The 19,849-nt window shown below is 31.3% G+C and overlaps 1 protein-coding gene across 12 annotated transcripts in view; it reads right to left on the bottom strand.

Moving 5' to 3' along the window:
- Positions 1-19,849, bottom strand: part of LOC122630182 (protein doublesex-like) — a 63,345-nt gene that overhangs the window by 28,225 nt on the left and 15,271 nt on the right. For 9 of the 12 annotated variants that reach the window (XR_006327426.1, XM_043814392.1, XM_043814394.1 and 6 more), the window contains one exon: positions 6,960-7,103. Coding sequence is in view for 9 of the 12 variants with exons in the window: in XM_043814392.1 (XP_043670327.1) it covers positions 6,960-7,103 (144 nt within the window). In the remaining 3 variants the exon portion in view is untranslated. Of the gene's footprint in view, positions 1-1,013; positions 4,012-4,934; positions 6,884-6,959; positions 7,104-19,849 lie in introns of those variants that run through there. The other 3 variants (XR_006327427.1, XR_006327428.1, XM_043814396.1) reach the window with 3 other exon arrangements.

The raw sequence follows: 19,849 nt of genomic DNA, 5'->3' as shown, positions 1-19,849 counted from the left end.
AAATTTTACACAAGTCTTATAAAGTCACTTGTAAGAATTATCGTTGTTTAATCCGATATCATTTTTCAAAGTTTTTAAGCTATTGCTGTTAATCGAGATTATTTCCAATTATCAAAAAATTAAAAGATCGGTTTAATGCTAACGTTGGAAAAATTTTTCGTTTCGATTATATATGAAAATTTAAAAATATTTGTTCCAAGGAAAAAATCGTGTGGGAATTACAACGAAAAGAAAAAATAAATACGTTGTTTTCAAAAGAGGGTATTAGTTCATTTTAGATACTAAGTAATTTAACAAAATTATTCTTATGAGAATCGCCTGGGGGCTACAGTTTCGTGGTTCAGCTGCATCCTAAATATAGATAGATTCCTACATCTCATGCAACATGTTATTCGTTCTCATCATTATTTTGTTCCACAAATTATTTGTTCCACAAATTATTCATAAACTCTTTTATTATTTACCTCTCTACTATTGCCCAATGCAGTTTCAGTCGTTCAGAAACATATATTTTCGCCTAATTTATTAGCAGATGTTTGATCCGAATACTTTGTCGCGTTTCATCTTCCTTTCGTGAGTCTCGCGTGGCTGGTAGCATGCATGTTAGCGTTTAGAGACTATTAACCTTGAGGAAAAATATCGGTTATTATTGTTAAGCTTTTAAGCAACGAACTTCTTTAAAATATTCATAAAATTTAAGTTTACTTTCTACTTTCATCGACTTTCGTCGAAATGGAATTTCTACGTATCGAATATTGTATCTTGACCGGATTAAATACACCTGACAAACTACTTTCCAATTATGCCGTATATGTAAAAATAAAGAACATATAAAGACGCGGTAATAGTGAATTTAATTTTTAAGATATTTAAATAACACATTTCGTAAGCTATTGAATAGAATATTATCAATTATTCTTTGAAGATTATATATCGAGTTTTATTAGAAAATTTGTATTAGATTTGTGTATAATCATGAGTTATAGTGATATAATTATTCAATAATTATTAAATTAATTTTTCATCAAGATATCGTTTTATTAACAATTAATTAGCCGGTATATATTTTTATGAAAAATCGCAATCGCATTGTAATACGTAAAATCGCTTCGAATATTATTTGTCGTTTATTCGATTGAAAGACTTACAGCACTTCATTTACGTTTTGCTGTAACGACGCAGGATTACGAACGAGTTTGCCAGCTATCGTCGCCGAGTAGGCGTGCGTCATTGTGTTTTGCGTTCGTAGAGGTTGCTTTACTCGTACGCAAATTTGACGTGCACGTGAGCTATGAACATCGATGCACTTACACAAGGTCAAATGTTCTCTCTGTCGTTTTTCTCCGTGCTCGTCATAAGAGATGCAATCTAATAATGTAGTTAAGTATTTTTTTTTTTTTTGATAGATATTTTAATAAATCGAAAAGATTTTTTTTTCTTTTCCTCTTATTATATATACGACCTTCGTCGAGCTATTACACATTTCATTGATATTTTATTAGATTGGTTCTAAGATTCGTTTGTATTTCTTACTAAAAAAAATCAATACTTAATATTTTTACGCGAGCAAAATTTTTTTTCGATAATATATGCTAGTTTGATAAATGGCTTTTTGTCATTTCTTAATTGTATGATTCTTTCCCTCTAAAACTTTTACTACTTATCATTTTTCATTTTCATACGATATCAATAACTAATAGCAATAATACGTACTTATCGTAAATTTTCATTATTTTTTTTTTTTAAAGGAAACTACTCGACGATATTTCGAAACATCAAGCTTCGTGAAAATGCAAATGTCATCGTATAATGAAAGAATGCAACACTGCCCAAGGCGACCGTTATTCAAATGCTCGGAAGCTCGTTCACGGAAGTCTTTCCTTGTAAAGTGTATGTGTTTGTTACCGAGACACCTTTGGCATCATGAACTTTTTGACACGAAGCATTTTACCTTGGAATTATTTATAATTACATGCAAGTACATTGCAAGTGCAAATTAAACCATTCGTGGAATAAATTTTGATATTCTCCATCGATAAAAATGAATTTACGTTGAAAATATATTCAACAAAAATTAATGAATTATTATCAATTAATTCATACGAAACTAAATCAACATCATTTGAAATTATTGCATGTACTTTATTCTATTGAAATTTATATCAAAGATTCGAAAAGTAACAAAAATTTTACTCATTGAAATTGATCAATTTTGCTGTAACATTTATCTATCAATTTCTGCATTTTAAGACAAATTATATTAAGAAAAATTAGATCTTATTTTCTAACAATAATGCTATGTTATTGTTTGCATTTCACAATCAAAGATGTATTGTGAATACATACTATCTAATTATTGTTACCCGGTAGGTTGATGAAACGTTCATTTGGATAATAATGACTTCCTCCATTAGTTTATATATCGCTACTATAATATCGTTAAGAGGGAAAGAATATTGTATTTTTTACTAACTATTACATATAATTAATTATGCAAATTAGTCATGCTACTTCAATACAGTATAATTTATAAGATAATAATGATAATATTAAATTTTTACTATCAGAGAGCGTTCTAACGATATTAAATTAAAATAGTATATGTGGAAGTAATTATTTTCAGAAATAATTTGAATCACTCTTGTAATCATTTTTTTTTTGTTTTTTAATTAAGGAATAAAAGGATTCCTTAAGTGATATATAACGATTCACTTTTAGCAGCAGCTGATAGTCTACATTTAACCACGTGTCTTAACGAATTACTCAACTATCTCCTTTATGCTCTGTTAAATACCTTCTTGTACGTTAATTCAGGCAAGAAATACTTAATGACGTTTAGTTTTTTTTTTTTTTTTTTGTAAATTTACCATCATATTACCGATAAATTGCGCTGCATTGAAATATAGACGATTGACGTGTTGCATCATTCATTTAAATTTATTTAAAATACCTTTTTATGAAAATGCATTTAGATAAGTGTCTATGTTCTTTCAAGAAACAAAAAAATATATAATCGATATTGATAATTCTGTATATTTTATTAATAAACTTATCGCGTTATACGAAAGCAAATTATTTAATCGTAACGTTACATATGGAATATCATTTAATGTTATTAAGAAAAGTTATATTTTAACGTTTTATTTGATATGCAAAATCATGTAATGATCTTAAGTAATCACATTGTAAATTAAAGCTTTAAATTCGTGATTAAGATTCCATAATATAAGAAAAGAGAAAACGAATTTTGATTGAGCGTTTAATAAATACACAAAATTTGTTATTTGATAAACTTTCAAGCATAATGTCGTCATTATTATCGAACGGAAAGTTCGAGAACCGAGATAATAAACTATAAATAAAATTATCGACAGATTATTTACATGTGTATTTAATGATCACTTGAAAAAGAAATAAAAAAGAAATCCTTTCGATTATTTGGGCGCTTAGGAATATTTTCGCGAATCGACGAAACATGAATGGCATCTTGCATTTACTGATCTTTCTTATAATCTGTATGAACATTTATCACTCCAATTAGAAAACTATAAAAATAGTTGTTCTCATGAAATATTTGAATTTCTTTTTTTATACATCACTTATTTGTTCCTATCATTATTTATTTTCTTTTTTATTGCAATATCTTTCTTTTGCAATGACAATGTAGATCGTAGTTATATGATATCCGGAATAATTTAAAAAAATAAAATTTAAATGAAAATAGATTTAAATATTGTCCTATTGTGTTGTATAATTAGAAAGGCATGAATAATTAGAATATGTATGAATAATTAAAAATATAGATAGCTTAAAAAAATTCATGATAAATGTAACAATATAGAAAAATCAAGTAAAATTAAGAATTCCTTTGGGATTTTATTATTTTATATATATATATTTTTTTGCTTTTTTCATTAGGATAACCTTGAATGAAATAAATCTCATAGTCGAAGGGGAAAGTGAGACGCGTAATTTGGGCTCGATTGGCTACTTTCCAAGCTCTTAGATACTCTGGAACGAGTAAAGTGGGAACAGTAATAATATCTATATAATGATCGCAGAAATATCCTACAACAATTATTATATCATATCGCATACGTGTATTTACTTTGTCTTTAGAAAGGAAGAATGAATATCACAATATAATCATTCCAATCGATAATCAAAATTTTAGCTTCTATATGCAAACTTATAAAATAAAAAAAAAGTTAAAATTTTATTTAAAAATGTAGTTACTTATTTTGTTTATTTCTATTTTAAATTATGTTTAAATATATCTATTTCCATTTAAACAAATTGTTATGACTTACGTATCTTGATGATAGTGCAATCTCTATAAAATAGTTGCAATAAACATTAGATTTCTCCTACAAGATCTAGCAAGTTTTGTTTGAAACATTCGTTTGTAAAACCAATACGATTGGAGATTATTTGGCTACATCGTTTAAAATAAAACATTCGGTATATATACCATAACGTTTTATAAATGTGTATGTAATCTTTTCTCAACTATAATAACAAATTAATTAAGCAAAATCTTTAAAAATTTTACGAACGATTTACCATAATAAAAAGTCTAAAGTTCAAATTGATTCCTTGAAATTTTTACAATACACCTATTTTATCAATTTTATGAATACTTTAATGTTAGAAATTAACGAAACGATCGAAATGATCATATCGATATTTTCCAGGAAATTTCTGTCTGAAAAGTTTCAAGCGCGTAGTTGTTATGCAAAATTAGTGTTATGAATATAATGGTAATCATTTAAAATTATCATGATAATAGAACTATGAGGGATCTACGTCCATATTTGAGAGAAAGGGAGGAGAGTTCAGAGAACTGAATACCCTGATTCTTAAAATTGCAAAAAGCAAAGCTTTTTCGCCAAGGGGCAAGTGGGCGGGTCGTATTGGTCAAATTTAAGTACTAGTTAAAGAAACGTATATTTATTTGAAAAAAAAATATCGACATTGTGATCATACCTTGATCCCATTGTCAAAGTGCTTGTGCTTTGGCATTCATGATCTTGACGCGTTGAAAAGTAATTATATTAATTCACGGACGGAGATATATTATAAAATGTTTTTAATCAAAGGCAGGGATACTCTAATGAACCGAGTATCATTAAATAAAAATGTGTAGAAAATGATAAAAATAATTTAAAAAAAAAACAAAATCTTCATACCGTCGTGTATCATCTTCAATGATGGTAATTTCAAGAAATTGTAGATTGTTCTTGAATCAACGTTGATCTTCGAGAGAAGATAAATGTCAATAAACGCTGATTTGACATTTGTCATATCGATTGAACGGATTTAATATTAATTCTTATTTTATTACAACTGGAAATATTACTGATCGCATTGAAGTTGGCACGAATTAATTTCTTGCACTTATTACAACAAAATGAGATACTCTTTCTTAACTCAATCATTGTTAATTCGATAAAGGCATGATAAATAAATATTTCAAAAAAAAAAAATATAAACGTACATATACATAAAGCTTGTTTGTTCGTTTAACTATTAAATAACTATTAAAAAGTGACGAAATTTAATATTCGTTAAAAAATCTTCACTGATCTAAAACTCGTTTATATTATTCTAACTAATAGAAAACGGTATAGTTTAATTTATAGAATTGACTTTATATACGCGAAAGAACAAGTTTAATATAATACTTAAGGATTAAAGTAGAACTGTGAATACGTTATATTACGTATTTTCATGCATCTATACATATCTAACGTAGTAATATACATTATGTAAAATCGTTCGCGGTAGAATAAATAAGCTTACATATCTAATGTTACGTTTCGTCTAACACACATGACATGACCGATGGCATTTGATATTAAACATTTGATATTACGCTTCACGTAACTCATATAAAATATTATTTTGATGATTGCTTTATGAGTTTATATTTCCCTTCATTTTCTAACATTTTTACGCTTTCTTTCTTCCATTAGTAATAAATAAATATGTAAAAAAAATTGAAAAAAAAAGTATAAAGTTTGTTCATCGCGTACTAGATAATTGCTTTCTATAATCTTAAAATGTGTTTTAATCGCGAATCAAATTTATGTGAGTTGTTTAATAATCGTTTTTTTAATAGAATATACAAGCATTATTTATCATGAACCTCAATAGTTTTAATATTCTCAAGTAGCATAATATTGGAACAAAGAACATAGTTAAGATTGAACTAAAAATTAACATAGTTAAGATTAAATTAAGTATCAGCGTGCATTTATTTATTAAAATAGGAACACAACTGTTAAGATAATGAATTTTAATGATTTAAATTATATTCTGTTTGATAGATTTACAAACACGATCGTCTATGTAAAATACTTTTTCAAATTTGAGAATTGGTATAAGTTAAGAGAAGAATATCATTGTGCACACGAAGATAGTTTATTTTTATGATCCAACATGCGTGATTAAATTTAGCCGAATCTTTGTAAAACTTTGCCAACTTCAACGACGATAGTAATATTATTATCAACTTTAAATTAGGCGATAATATGAAGAATAATAAATTATTTTTTAAACATTTATCTTTTAAAATGCTCCAACTGATCTATCGATAATTTCAATAGAAAATGATTTAGTAACATATAACCGTTTTTGTTCCTTTTGTTTCGAAAAATCTATATTCGCTTTCTATGTCATTAAAGATAAATAAAACGGTCTATATAATCTTTCTTACAAATTATAGATAAATTATTATCAATGTTATTAAAATCACCTTTGGAATCCTCGTTAATTTTTGAATGATAAATATATATAACGAAAGCTATATATAAGAGTAATAAAAAATTTTCCATTACGTATGTAGTTAATGTACAGTAAACTTCCAGTATCCAATGTTTAACTGTTAAAGTTATCAAAATTATTCTAATCGTCCAAATTCATTTTTCGAAATATAATTGATAAATCATATATCTCACCTTCCTCGATACGTCTGAGAGTCTCTTCAAGATTCGCACCGGCATTCTTCACTGTGCTAAACATTAGCGTGAGCATATCACTAGGATGTCGGAATCGTTGCAGGAGATTCATACTGTATGCCAATATAATTTCGTCGTTGATGCCTGAGAACATAAATAAACATTATTAAATAAATATCTTTTTAAAATATAATTATCTGAAAAAGTATCGTTATTTACAAATAATTATTTACTATCTCTCGCTAAAAGAAGAAAGGATCTTGAATCTTCATTTTAATCAATTAACACTAGTTATAATTTCTACTAGTCTAATTTTAATTAAAATAAAAGAGGTAGAAACGAACACGTTACTTGATAAAAAGAAAATTTACATGAAACAGAATTGAAGCTAAGGCTTATCGGTTTAGATTTCGGTCTCACGCGATGTTTATTCCGCTATGATCTGACTTCGACTAACACGCTAAACGAAACAAAGAAAACAAAGTACTGAAGAAACGAAACCATGTATGTCGCATTGCTAGGTGACATTCAACGACAAACTTTTGTTTAAATATTTTCGATTAAAAAAAGATCAACAGAGAGAGAGAGAGAGAGAGAGAGAGAGAGAGAGAGAGAGAGAGAGAGAGATAGAGAGAATAAACAGTATAACCAGATTCTTCGTAGAAATACCACGTGGGCTAGAACGAGAAGGGCGTGTACATGTCGAACGAGTCAACCTTCTCTGCGCGCGCAACTTTATTATTCGATCTTCCAACTCTCTCGAAATATCTATAGATATACTCGTCGAAGGAATATTTACTTACCTATATTAAATAAATATTTTTCTCAATCAATAATCAAAAAATAAAAGAAGGAAAAATATTAAAATGTAATGAAAGTATTAAAAGAGGTCGGAATGAAGTTGAAAAAGGGAGAAGAAGAAAGAGAGAGGGAATGATAGTAACGGTTCTCCGGTCGTTATGACATGATATATTAAACATTAGATCGACCAATAGGCAAGCAGCACGATGGCGTGGCTCCGCCTACGTTCATGCTCTTGCTAATAATAATGAAAAGGCGGAAATGCTGTAATTTCTCATCGTTGGTACCACACTGAGGGTCTAGTAGATGACTGTATTGAACAAGAATACTTTTTCCTAATTCTTTCTCTTTCTTTTTCTTAATCGTTTTCAATCCCTACTCTATGCCCGTTATATCTAATAAATGAAAACCTCTCTATTTCTCTTTCTCCCTCTCTCTCGCCCTCTTCCTCTTCTCTCTCTCTCTCTCTCTCTCTCTCTCTCTCTCTCTCTCTCTCTCTCTCTCTTAGTTTTCATTCCTTAGAACCATTCTCTTCCTTCTAGATGGTGAAAAGGAGGGAGTTAAGAGATAACTAGAGAGAAGGGAGAAGGTAGAGAAGGGGTTAGAGAGGGGAGAAAAACAACATGGAGGAAAGAACGAAGAGACAGGAGTCTCTAGTGTGTCCATACTTTCGGTATCCTTTTCTTCCTGTCTTTTTCTCATTTTCTTTCTCCTTCTACCAAGTTTCTATCCGTTACTCCCCTACTAAGATACGCTCATACTCCTACTGAGATACGCTCTATACTCTGATCGTTTCTCCTTTCGCAGCACTGTTTTGACGCCAAGCACTATTCCTTAAACGTAACATCAATGATACCGAACGAGGTTTCAATATTAGATGGTGGACTTTCTGGTGTCCATTAAAAAGATAAAGTAAGAGAAATATTATATTGTTCATTATGTTATAACGTGGATTTATCATTAAATAAATTCGATCAATTGTTTCTAAGATAGTCTCTATTTTATTTTAACTTCTTAGTACAATATTTGGCTAATAATGAGAGAAAGAAGGAGATTCTTCCAATACTTTTAAATTCGATCTAAAGGGGTAAGCTTGAAAAAATAGTATGGATATCAACGATACGGACGTGATACTAAGTACTTAAGTATCTTTACTTTATTCGAAAATTTGTTTCAAAAAGAAATTATTAAAGATAAGCAATCATTAAAAAAATGTTCAATATTTTGACAATGAAATTTGTCAAGTTAAAATTTAACCTGTGAATTGATGTTATTATCTCCATACAAGGTTCCTGTTCCTGAGGCATTATTCGAAATCTTCCCGTCCTGTGATTACAGTATTTCACAGTTGTATGATATAAGGAGGCATTTTTTTAAACAGAGACCGAATATTCTTCAGACCAGCAATACGTTTCGTCACGGAAACTAACTAACGAGAGAATATTTATCAGCATTTCGTGACTTTTGTTCGGGCATCACGATTTTATCCTCGTCTTTACGAAAGATTATTCTGTATTGTATCTTTACAATGGTACATATCAGTAAAATTAATGAGCCCCAAGAAAATGTCGTTTATTTATATTCACCGAAATTTCTTTAAATCATTTCTCTTATTTCTTTAGGTTTTTTCTTCAAGTCTTTCTGACCTCTTTGTATTCTTTAGTTATTACCTACTGTCGTTGTTATTACATGACTCTAAATTGTGTACGCTTTAAAACCACTACCTCGAAAAAGTAACGACGAACAAATATGTTCATGTCACGTTTATATCGCACAATGACGTTATCATACTCGTCGTTCGATAGTAACTTGCTGAACACATTATTAACCCTTTTACTGATACGAACCGATATATCCGCTTTTTTCTTCTCATTATTCCGAAGCACGTAACATTATCTTGCTGGTAATAAAGGAACGGCCTATTGCGTCAATAAGTCAACATTTTAAATTCTGAAAAAAGTTGAGATTAATGATATTCCGCTGGAATAGAATTGTATTAATAGTAGGGCATTTAATTATCTATAACATCAATGCGCTCTATCGTCGAATCACTTCTGCATTAATTAAGAAAATACAACATATAAATAATTAAAATTTATAATATTCTTTAAGGATATATTGTTTTAATGTTTTAGTAAATTAATTTATCTAACAAAAAAAAGATTAACTTAGTATAGTGATGTGTAATATTATCGAAAAATTTGAATTTTAGGCTATCGATCATTATTCGTATAATATATTGGTCAAAATATTAAAATCATGTTTTACGATTTTTGTATGCATAGGTAACACGGACTGATAATATTATTTGAATGTACATGCTACCCTTTTTACGTTACCCATTTCGCGTTATAAGTTTTATACCCCGTACTTATTACACATTTCCTTCAACGTGCCACGCGATGTGCCCGTGTTGTTGCCCACTCGAATACCGGTCGCTCATTATTTATAACCACGTTATGTCTCTCTCGCGTGCACACCTTTTTCTTCTTTTATATTTTTCGCATTATTAGTTGCATAGACGCAATGTTATTTCTTTGTGTGCGCCATACGTTCACCCTCTGTAATTTTATTCACAATAGTAACGGGTGTTTTAACCCTTTCCTCCCTTTGCAACTATTTTTATCTATGTTTATTTAATTGCCTCATGGCAATTCTCAATGAATTTAACAACGATATTTCCTCTTATAGCGAATACTATTTTTATTCTTTTTTTATTTTAAACAATGTAAGCTTCAAAAAGAAAATTCCCCTATACATTTTCTTTTACAGAAAGTAGCAAGTTACAAAAAGTAGCACATTTTATTTGTCTTACAATGACTAATACTTTGGATTTTGTGTCCACGAAAAGCACCACGTTGCGTTTACGTTCTTGAAAAATAGTATGTTTTTATTTATAGTGCTCAAAGAATAACATTTAGAATACTTTTTAGCTAAGAAAACTAACACGTTTTATCGCTACTTTCGAAGTTGTTCAGAAAATTAGCACATTTTATTATTGAATTGCACTTAATAAGACAGATAAACTAATGTAATCAACTTAATGTAATGTAAATAAATAAAATGTAGTGCCTTTCGTAGCAGTGTCCGAAATATTTTATTGCTCGTTGCGAATCGTGCTTATTATCGTGCTTAATATCAAACATGCGAGAACATAATCGAGAATAAAATCGAAACATGCTTCTTTTCGTGATTAATCGTAACGTGCTAGTCTTCGTAAGATAAATGAAATTTGCTACTTTTTGTAATGCACGCAGAGTTAATCGAACAGGCCAACTCCAGAATATAAACATTGGCCCGTATTCGTAGACAAGTCTTATTTTTGAAGATCACTTTAAGTTTGGTCTTAAGACGATCTCTAGATTCATAGTCGAAAAAATAAGCAAAGACTTGAGAAAAATTGCATCGACAATATTATATATAGCCAATATTTTTTATCATCTGATAATTTATTATTTTCTCAAACATTATAAAACATAACAGGAAATGATGAAATTAAAAAAGCAAGTATAATAACGCAACATTATTAACAGTACTTATTATCACAAATAAAAGACTTAATAAAATTTGGCATATTCCTAAACTTTAACAGCAAATTAATTAAGTTATAATAAAAAGATAATACATAAATGTAATTGTGGACATTTGATATTCTTTACTGGGAACTGTTTGTATAATTTAAGAAAAGAGAATAACAAATATAGCTATGGTTAATAATGCACAAGTTGGTCTAATAAAAACATGAAATGGTTCAATAATTCTATTGTAGAACTTTACAAAAAGAATACGGAAATAAGCACGTTCAAGAATAAGCATGGTCTTAAATAAGTACGTCTTTGTCAATTCATCGATTTCAAATTAAATAATACTTACTCGAGGAACATCTTTTTCGTGAAGATCATCTTATTTCACGACTATGAAATATAACAATCTTAAGACGGTCTGGTTCGAATAAGAATGTTTTGGTCAAGACGATCTTAAGTATTGACTTGACACTCGACTATGAATATGGGCCATTGACTTTCTTTCCTATCGTGAAAGAAGAGAGCTTACGTTGATTCTTTTACTCGTCGTAAACGTTTAAAGAGATAACTGATAAATATACCTTTCCTCTGAAGGTAAACCGAGAATTGCGTGGTGTACTCGAAACGATTGACTGGAAAAAGTTCCGACGATAAATATTAGAGATTGTGAGGGTGGGAGAATGTTTATAAAATACAATTGTGTCATTCATTCAATGCTTACTTTCCCAAGAAGATTGCGATAAATCGATCGCATACATTGCTTCGTTCGTTTACGAAGGATCTCCGATATGAAGTCTGAAGTTAAGATATAATACGAGCTCGTTCCTCTTATTTCCTCTATTACGATCGTGAATAAACAAATAAATCAGGCGATATATGTAGGCATATACTTATGTACATATACGCTTACAAAATTTTTGTGATAAGTCATAAATGTAAACAATTATGAGCATAAACACGATCGGGCGTTTATATGAAACAGAAATAATAGTTTCATTTTTTTTTTTTTTATCAATTTAAATTATTAATCATCGAAGAATTTGTCATTGACGTTGGAAACGAAGCACGTGTAATAAGATTAACGGTGTTAAAAGATAACGTGTATTTATCGTGTTTGGGTAAACGCAAACGTTGTCCTATCACGTAGTAACAAGTATATAAAACATTAGTATAAAATGTCAGAAGGTATAGGCTCGACTGTATAATTGTCGAATGTTGTAACGACTCGAGTAACTCGATATAAGTGAAATACGTTTTAACGAAGTAAGAGAAAGTCGTTTCCAAGGTTTTGCGATAAGAGTAGCTCAGTGTTCGTGACTGGAAATACCTATCAAAATTTTCTACATATTGATAATCGTTCGATGATTTTATTTCATATCTTGCGATAAGAAAATGTAAGCTCGCTTGAAATTCACTTTTAATAAATTCATAAATGCAGCAAGCATGTGTATAATCAAAAAAAAAAATTATTATAATGATCTATACGAAGTATACAACTTAAGAAACTCCTTGGAAAATTATTTCCGTATAAACACGATGTAACGGAAGCGAGCGGACACGCATATGCTCACGCAGCCGAGTACGTCGAGTCATGTGTACTTACTTGTCGAGCCCGTCGAACTCTCTAATTCAAGCTATTATCCTCTTCTGTATTGCTATGTCGAAGAACACTTGATACATACTAAGAGAAACCAGTATGTCGGACAAACTCCACTTGTTTATATATTTTTCGTACATGCTAATTTTAAAGAAAAAAAAAATTATATTTGAATAATACATGTATGGGTAAATGTCTATGATAAATAAAAAAAATAAAAGAAAATATATCAACCTTCAACGTGGGTCTTTTCGATATAACGGAGTCAAGTTTAACTCTTTACTCGACGAGAGGTGTCCGATAACCGAAACTACGATAAGTCACGCGAAACCGGAAGTTGAATTTGGCTTGTAATCAAAGTTACAGCCGAAAAGAAAACTTCGGACAAACAAAACCATAATGTTGGCTGCAAAAAAAAAAGAAACAAAAGAAAAAAGAGCTAAATACGATATACTAAAAATTGATTATTGCTTCTATTAAAACATCTTAATGTTTAACGGGCGTATTACGTTTCTATCGACTGCTATAAAATCATTATCATCGAGAATTAAACGGAATGATTTCGTATCAGTTCGTGAGTTAATTAGGAGAAAAAATTGCAATCGGTATACTTGGAAATTTCATTGTTACTATTTCGCGTACAATGTTGTCTCGTGATGTTTTCCAAACGATTATCGGAAATTATGAAAGTACCAACAAATTTGATAAAATCGTTAAGAGAAATAAAATTGATAATAATGTTTAATTAATTTGACCTAAATAAAGTTACCAATAATAATAATAAACGATGCAATGATAATACGGATCACATTTTTTTCAGAATCAAATTGATAATGCAATTGATATTACATTTCAAATATAGTCTCAGAATGATAGTACGAAGGCGGTTGAAATACTTTTGTAGGCGTATTCTTATAACCCAGTGCACAAAATGGAGATTGCTTGTTAACTTGATATCATCGCTCGCAATCTAGTTGATATACAGCTTCGACTTTGTTAGGTCCTCGTAAAATGGTCTAACCTTTGACCTCACGGAACGTAACACTTCGGTATATTAAAAACGACTCGTTAAGGGAGAACCCATGAGAGTGCAAGTCTCATTTTTCGACCTCGGCCGAAGAAATCCAAGGTAACCATCTGATACCTATTCTTCAAAACGTAATTTCAGTTTACGAGCGTTCAAATGAACGAAGTATAAAATTCATAATGCTTTATTTCTCTATAAGAAAATAGTCTCCTATGCGATATAGATTTTCTTTCTTTCTTTTTCTCTTTCTATCTCACGACCTAATGTATATTTTTATGCAGGTTATTGTGTTTACGAGTTTCAAATCGCGAATGTGTTGAATTGTATGATAAGAGAACGAAGTGTACAGCTAGCTAGTGTAGTAAAAACACACTCTTGGAAATATAGGAACGTATCGAGCATCGTTGAAAAATTCACGGAAAAGTGAAAAAGAGAGATAGAGCTATTTTCCGGGGTTTGTCGAGGAAGGTGCTCGTGTTGCAAGAGATAAACGTAGCACGAGACCGTGCCCCCTGACCCTCGCAACTCTCTTCTACCTGTCACAAATCCGTTCGAACGGTCTGCGAGCTGCGTTATGCTAGGACAGGGGATGGATGGATGAGCGTGTTTGGATACAGGGCTTTGTATCAATGATACCGTTGTGTAGTCGAGTAATCGGAGCCTGCTTGGCTGGCTGGACGTAGGTGAGGGATCGTTTCGATGACAGAAAAAGAGGGTGGAGAGAGAGAGAGAGAGAGAGAGAGAGACAGAGAGAATGTCCCTTGTTATTCGTTCGTCGACGAAACTAATACAGTTTAGAGAATGTTTGTATTTTTAGGAGTTTAGTTTTACGTTTTCTTCATTCAAGTTTATCATTAATTTTAGTGCATGTGGATTTTGAAGAAAAGGAAACTGATACCAATCACATAAAAAATGTAATATTTTTTGTAAACACAATGAATCATTTAAATGAGTTTAGATTATATATGATATGTTGGAACAAAAAAATAATACTTAACACTTACGTTCAGTAATTAGTATCAAATAGATTATAGATATTGACGATTTTTTAGCAAAAACAATCGTTTTTTCGATTATAAGAATTCTCAATGTGGAATCGGAATAAGTTTTCACGGAAGTGGCGGACGAACAGAGGGATGGTTGTGAAGTGAGCCCGTTTTTTACGAGGCACAACATTTCGGAAGCAGTAAAGTTCTATCCTGTCAAGCGTCCCTATAAAATCCTTGCTTACTGGTCAGCCAGGAAAGCGACGCGCTAGCCTATGTACATGTGTATATTTGTGAAATAAAAAAATGGAAGGAAAAACATGTGGTACGTGGGTGGTCAGGATAAGGTGTAAGACAACATATTTTTCTCTTTTTGGATAACGAGCTCGTTGTTAATATAATTCCTCATATTACCGATGACACTTTTATCTTAAAAAAAAAAAAAAAAAATTCAATAAAATAAAAAGACGAAAAAAGATAGGCGAGATGAAAGTGGAAACCTATCGAACGAATCATCAAAAGCATGCAGCGAGTGTAACACAATACGTTGGTAAATGTTCGAAGGGGTTGATGGTGATTCGATTGTGATTTGATTCGAAGGACCATCACGAAATCTATAAAGGTTAGTACGATATACTAAACACGTTGGATGGCTAAGAAAACTTTGTCAGAAATGTGTTCTCTTTGTAATACGAATCTCCGGTCCAGAAAAAGAAAACGATGGTGTCACGCACACTATACATAAAACCGTTCTTATTCTTGGACGTGTATTCGTCCGTTTCTATAACGAGATAGAATGAGAGAAAAAGGTAGAGAAAGAGAAAGAGAAACATAGAAACCATCAACACCCCTAAAGATTACTTGAAATGCCGTAGGGATCGTTGCCCTCAAAGAAATTGCGAGGGAGAGAAAAAAAGACCTATGTACGTAAAGATTTTCAAACACGCGAAGCTAACACAAAGAGACTCCTGGTAACCATAAAAAGAAAAACTCTTTTAATGTAATAAGAATTTTTACCACTTTTTCGATAACGTAAACGCTGCAGTTATCGACTACCCTTTTTTCTAACTTTAAACAATTTAACAATCATTTTTCTGATAACAATATATTCATTTGAATGACACTAAATCTTATACTATATATTTAGCAAATACATTAACGTATGTCAACGAAGATTATTACGAGACAACATTGAAATATTAAATTTTATGACATTTTTCTAACGATAGGCTCGTCAAAGTACAAAAGAAGAAAAATGACAGATCACTTAACCCTCTACATCGTAAAAGTGAAAGAAAGAAAAAAAGAAAAGCGATTTGCTGGACTGTGACCAACTTACTATTCACCCTCCTAGATTTTCTATCCCTTCTATTTGGTCTCCCTTTAATTCTTCCTTCCTTTTTTGACCTTGCTTGATATCGTGTAGTTGACTACTGAGATTACCTGCTTTCATCGAAACGATTTACGCCGTAAACTACAAGAGAATTTATCTGCCAGCGATCAAGTCGAAGTTTATGCGCAATTCTTTTTTTAAGAACGGACTTTGATATAAAAATTTATTCGTCGTGAGTCATAAGGTAATACGATATAAAACGAGTCGAGAAATGAAGGTGCACTTCCCCTGATTAGTTCAAAAAGAAATTATATTACATCGCATAGAAATGTCGATAGATTGTTATTGCGAGTAAAAACGATCCTCGGAACTCATCTTTCGTTGCCTTTCGTGCCAATCAGATCGGCAATCGAAGAGAATTTCACCGTAAGCGATTAGAAACGAGTTATTTGTGTGTTCATAATGACACGAAATTGTGTTCCTTTTCTTTTCTTTTATCTTTCAACGAATAAACGTAGAGATAATCTCGCATGTTACATTTCTTTCGTGACTGATCGATTATTTCTTATTCTAGCTTGCAGATGTCAATATAAGTGTCTCTAATGTTAATATCAAATCGAGTAGGTAAAACAATCGTATGTGTAAACTTTTGAATATCTAGGTACATGTTTTTGAACATATACTGTATTCTTTTAAGTAGATAGATATTTATATGTACGTAATATTCTTAATTTGAAAGAACCGCGAAGAAGAATAAAAATGATGCAGCTGCGAAATTTCAAAAGATACGAAATAAAAAACATTCATGACAAATCGGGATGTAAATCAAACCAGGAAAAGAAGAGATCGCGTCGTCCTTGTCATCATCGTCGTTGTCATGCTTTTCGTTCTTCCGTTAAAAGCCGTGAATTTTCTTTACGTCTTGCGAATTGTATCGCACGACGAAAGGATCGTAACTTTCGCATCAGTGCCAACGCCGGCGTCGTCCTCTTCGTCCTCGACGTCGATGGCGAACCAGACAAAGGGTGACTCGCGAGAAGAGAAAGAGAAAAGCAGAAAGAGTGAGAAAGGGAGAAGTAGTCGGAGAATAAAGACTCGACCGAGTGACTAACACTAAGGATTCGCATAACTGCCTCGAAGCAACATCGTAAAATTGAAAAAGAAACCTTGGTGGAGGCTACGATCGTGTCTCTCACGCTCGGTTGAACAGTCCCGGACTATCTTACATTTCCAAGTGGGAATACGATGCGCCTTGAAAATGAACAGACGATATTTCGAAAGACCGAAGAGAATTCAATTGATGTCATCCCATCAATGAATGACATTCTTTTATAAAGTATTTTTCAAAAAACCATGACAATCGTGGAATCGGTCGAAACGTTTTCAGCCAAAACCGATTAACCTAACAAAAAATCGATTAATAAATTACCTTCATTACGTATTGAATAATTATGTTATATGGATACATTTATTTAATTATTTTTCTAATTCTTATTGCCTATCTGACCGTCCATTAGGCTTCATTGTTTCGAATTTTATGAGATATAAATTATATCGATTTCGTTCGAAGGCCGATGTCGAACGAGTGAAGAGGTAGATACATAAATTTTGCGAACGTGATCGGCAAGATCCCGGGTCGAAACTAGGCAACTTCGTTTCGTGGAACGAAAATAAGAGAGATAAATAGGAAGAAACTATTCATTAGAGAGGAAAGAACGGAAACGATGGAATAGAAAAGAGAGAGCTAAGATGAACATAAAAAAAAGAAAGAGAAAGAGAGAAAGTAGGTGGAGCAAGCAGGATAAAGAAAGAGATAGAGAAAGATGTAATAAAATTCAGTGGAGTCAGCGGTTATAAACTGAATTCTTGGGATAAGCCAACTCAGAGAAGCCGAACCGTTTCACCATCATACGAGGAGCGAAGTGCGAGAGAAGAGAGAAAAGAGAGTAACATACTAAACTTGCCGACGAGTTTGAGCAAGCATATAAACATATAAAAGTCCCATATACGTACACACAAACGTAAAAAAAAAACTTGCATATCTATATACGTATATGAATGAACGAGTCTTACAATTTTTCTTTTGAAAATTCATCCGAGTAATCAGCAGATAAAATGCGAATTCTTCCTCTTTGAAAGCATTGCTATATGAAGGATTCGATTAAGATAAATTTAAGTAGATGCCATTAATTCATATATATTTTTACTTGGAATATATTTAGATCGTTCGTCGTAAACGAAAAGCAAGAATTCTATCTCTAATAACATTTACATATTTTATTAGTTGCTTGATTTAATCGCTTGACTTGAATATAAAATTATTTTTAATATTTTTTGTTTGCGACTATATACTTCTTTCAAAAATAATACACTTTTTCGACTTCTTCGAGTAAAGTTCTTCGAGAGCCAAACATTGACAAGTGCTTTACATTACTAAAGTGTTATATTTAATATTAAAAAATTTGATCGATCGCTTATCGTAATTAACTGATGTGAAATAAATATGGTATATACGATAATTAATGGCTGTAATATTATGATACTGTAGTGCAATGAAATTTTTCTATAATACATAGTACGATGTGACATCTGTTCGACCAGAGCGATAACCAAAGGGTCTAATCCTTTAAGATCTTGACCTACCCTTGAACACACTCGTGAACTCTCTAACGTTCGTTACCTAACTCAAGATGATCGTAAATACTATACTACCTCACGTTACCATGTGACCCCAAAAGCGTTATGCTATCGTCTCACACTACACGCTAAACGCTTACATCCTCTCCCTCTCTTTATCTCTTTCCTTCCTTTTTTCTGTTTTTTTTTTTCCACGGAAAGTGTCATATAAAAAGAACTAGAAATTTTGAAAGTTAACCGTCTGTCAACGAGAAGTCGTCGTCTCGGTAGTAAAACAGGAGAAAAGGAAGCCGATCATGAGATTTTCAGTGATTTACGAGCGAGCCTTTTTCGAAGATCGAAAAATGAAAAGAGTGGTCGACTAAAGTAAAACTTTCCACGATAATTTAAAGAGAAAAAAAAAAGAACGAGAGGGGCTTTTCTGATTTAATCACTAATAACCACGACTCGAAAAACAATTGGATGTTATTAAGTAAATGTTATTTACAAATATTTCTTTTTATTTCTTTTACGCAATAGAAAGTAGACGTGATGCGTTTTTCAAAAGTACATTTTTAAGAAAACACGTAAGAGATAAGCGCGTTGTTAAGTGAAAACGATAAACTGTCGAATAAACGATAATTCTAAAGCAATATAAGAAAAATCGATTGTTACATGTGTATTAATACATATGAATAAGTAAGAAATACGCGATTTAAGAATGAAAGAATTAATAATAATAATAATTTCCAGGAAAGAACGATTATTCCACGATGCAGAAAGAGAAAAAAGTAAAAATTGTGCGAGGCTTATCGGGCATTCGACAAATTAGTAATAATGTACAAATATGAGTACGTTTTCGCGAAAGCGACACTCGTCGTATAACAACGAACGACTCTCGCATTATTAAAAGCGCCTACTCGATGTCTCGAAATGCAAGTTCGTAAATGGAAACTTTACAGTCCCATATACTTCACCATAATCACCCCTCACGCGCTCAACTCCC

The sequence above is a fragment of the Vespula pensylvanica genome, chromosome 6, assembly GCF_014466175.1.
Source record: "Vespula pensylvanica isolate Volc-1 chromosome 6, ASM1446617v1, whole genome shotgun sequence".
NCBI lineage: Eukaryota > Metazoa > Arthropoda > Insecta > Hymenoptera > Vespidae > Vespula > Vespula pensylvanica.
This window is presented reverse-complemented; position numbering and strand designations above follow the sequence as displayed.